The sequence below is a fragment of the Gavialis gangeticus genome, unplaced genomic scaffold, assembly GCF_001723915.1.
Source record: "Gavialis gangeticus isolate Ggan-Ray unplaced genomic scaffold, GavGan_comp1, whole genome shotgun sequence".
Lineage (NCBI taxonomy): Eukaryota > Metazoa > Chordata > Crocodylia > Gavialidae > Gavialis > Gavialis gangeticus.
Genome location: NW_017729032.1, coordinates 144636866 through 144638526, shown reverse-complemented (window position 1 = coordinate 144638526; position 1661 = coordinate 144636866). Strand labels below are relative to the sequence as shown.

At 42.0% G+C, this 1661-nt stretch overlaps 1 protein-coding gene across 2 annotated transcripts in view; it reads left to right on the top strand.

Annotated features, from left to right (window-relative positions):
• Positions 1–1661, top strand: part of LOC109303121 (sulfotransferase 1C1-like) — an 18485-nt gene that overhangs the window by 8944 nt on the left and 7880 nt on the right. For both annotated transcript variants that reach the window (XM_019525216.1, XM_019525215.1), the window contains one exon: positions 150–276. In XM_019525216.1, the coding sequence (XP_019380761.1) occupies positions 150–276 (127 nt within the window). The remainder of the gene's footprint in view (positions 1–149; positions 277–1661) is intronic.

Below are 1661 nucleotides of genomic sequence, written 5' to 3'. Positions count from 1 at the left end.
GAAATAGCAGCTTCCAAACAAAAACTTTGGATGGCTTCAGTGACCAGGCTTTAAGAGAAAACATGTAAGGATACTCAGAACCTCTGCAATTGATGCATAATATAATTGTATTTCTCTCTTTGTCTCTCTTGTGTCCACCCTAATTCCAGGTAATCTATGTGGCAAGGAATGCCAAAGACAACCTGGTTTCTTATTACCATTTCCACAGAATGAATAAAATGATGCCTGAACCAGGAACATGGGAGGAGTTTGTAGAGAAATTTATGGATGGCAAAGGTAAAAAGAACGTGTTATTTAGTATTCTGTTCCTGTCTTAAAATGTGTGCTGTTAACTTATTTTAAGTCCTCATACAGTGTGTGGACCCAGATCCCTGCCCCAAACATTCAGTAGCAACTTGCCTCCATCTCACTAACCTCCTTGCCTCCATTTCAATAATCAAGAAATACATCCTTTCTGCACATTTCTGTCATGAATAAGGAATGCTGTTATTAAAGAAGATGGCTCTGCGTTCCTCTGTGCAAAGAAGAATGTTCTGGTGGATATGGTGCCAGTCTGGGATTTTGAAGGCCCAGGGTCAAGCCCCTGTGCAGGCTTCCTATGCAGCCCTGGACCAAGTAATTTAGGATCAAACTGAGAGAAGCATTCAGGTACTTCTTAGGTACAACTGGGGGGCCTAAATTCAAAAGTGCAACACACACAAACCCTTTGCCAGAACCACTGGAGTTTCAAGTCCTTACATTATTGCCAGTAGAGTCCCTCAGATTCCTGAAGTTCTGCTACAGTACTTTCACCATGTTAGGGGACCTGATTGTTTGACTGCTGAAAGCTTTTGGGATTCATGAACTATTTAATCCCACAACTAACTCCCTGAGGGACCTGATCCAGTAAGTACATGAGAGCACTGATAATACTGAGTTCAGCGCAAAGCACAGCAGCCACAGTCACTTTTGTTTTAAAACATAGTTGGAGGAGCCCACTTTTATATAATACAATATAATAAAATAATATTTTATGTATTTCTCCCAAGAAGTGGGAGACATGGACTCTAGGTCTTCCTCAGCCTAAGGAAAACCACATCTTCCACTTCCCATGGAATTTCCCTAGCCACCAAGGTAGAGGCTGGGCTAGGCTAGTATGAAGGCATGCTCAACCTTTTTTGTTGAAACTGTGCAGAAAGGAATGCAAGATTCATAGAGTCAAAGAAAACATAAGCAAAAGAACCATGACTATAGTCCCAGCATTCTGCAGGAAAGGGAAGTCATGGGTTTCAGTCTTTGCTCCCAGCATGGCTTATGCCATTATCAAATGACTCTTTAGTACAAAATATATAAACAACCCCTGCAGCAGGGTCAAAACTTAGGACAGCACGGTTAGACCCTCATGATTGGATGACAGAGTTAGGCTATCTCCTAGTTACTCTCTCTTTGGCCCTATGAATCTTGCCTTTCTTTTTGTGGAGTAGCAAAATTTCAACAAGACAGTAGAGAGTGCTCATATTCAAGCCTAAATGCTGCCCTGGTGAAGACACTCTCATGGGAGGTTGGAAATGTGGGTTTGAACATTCTTAAACCAAGGAATGTATTGAACCCAAAAATCATCACTTCTTGGGACAGTGTTCTGTTGAGTTACTATATGCAGCCAGGCCAGCCCAGCAAGCACA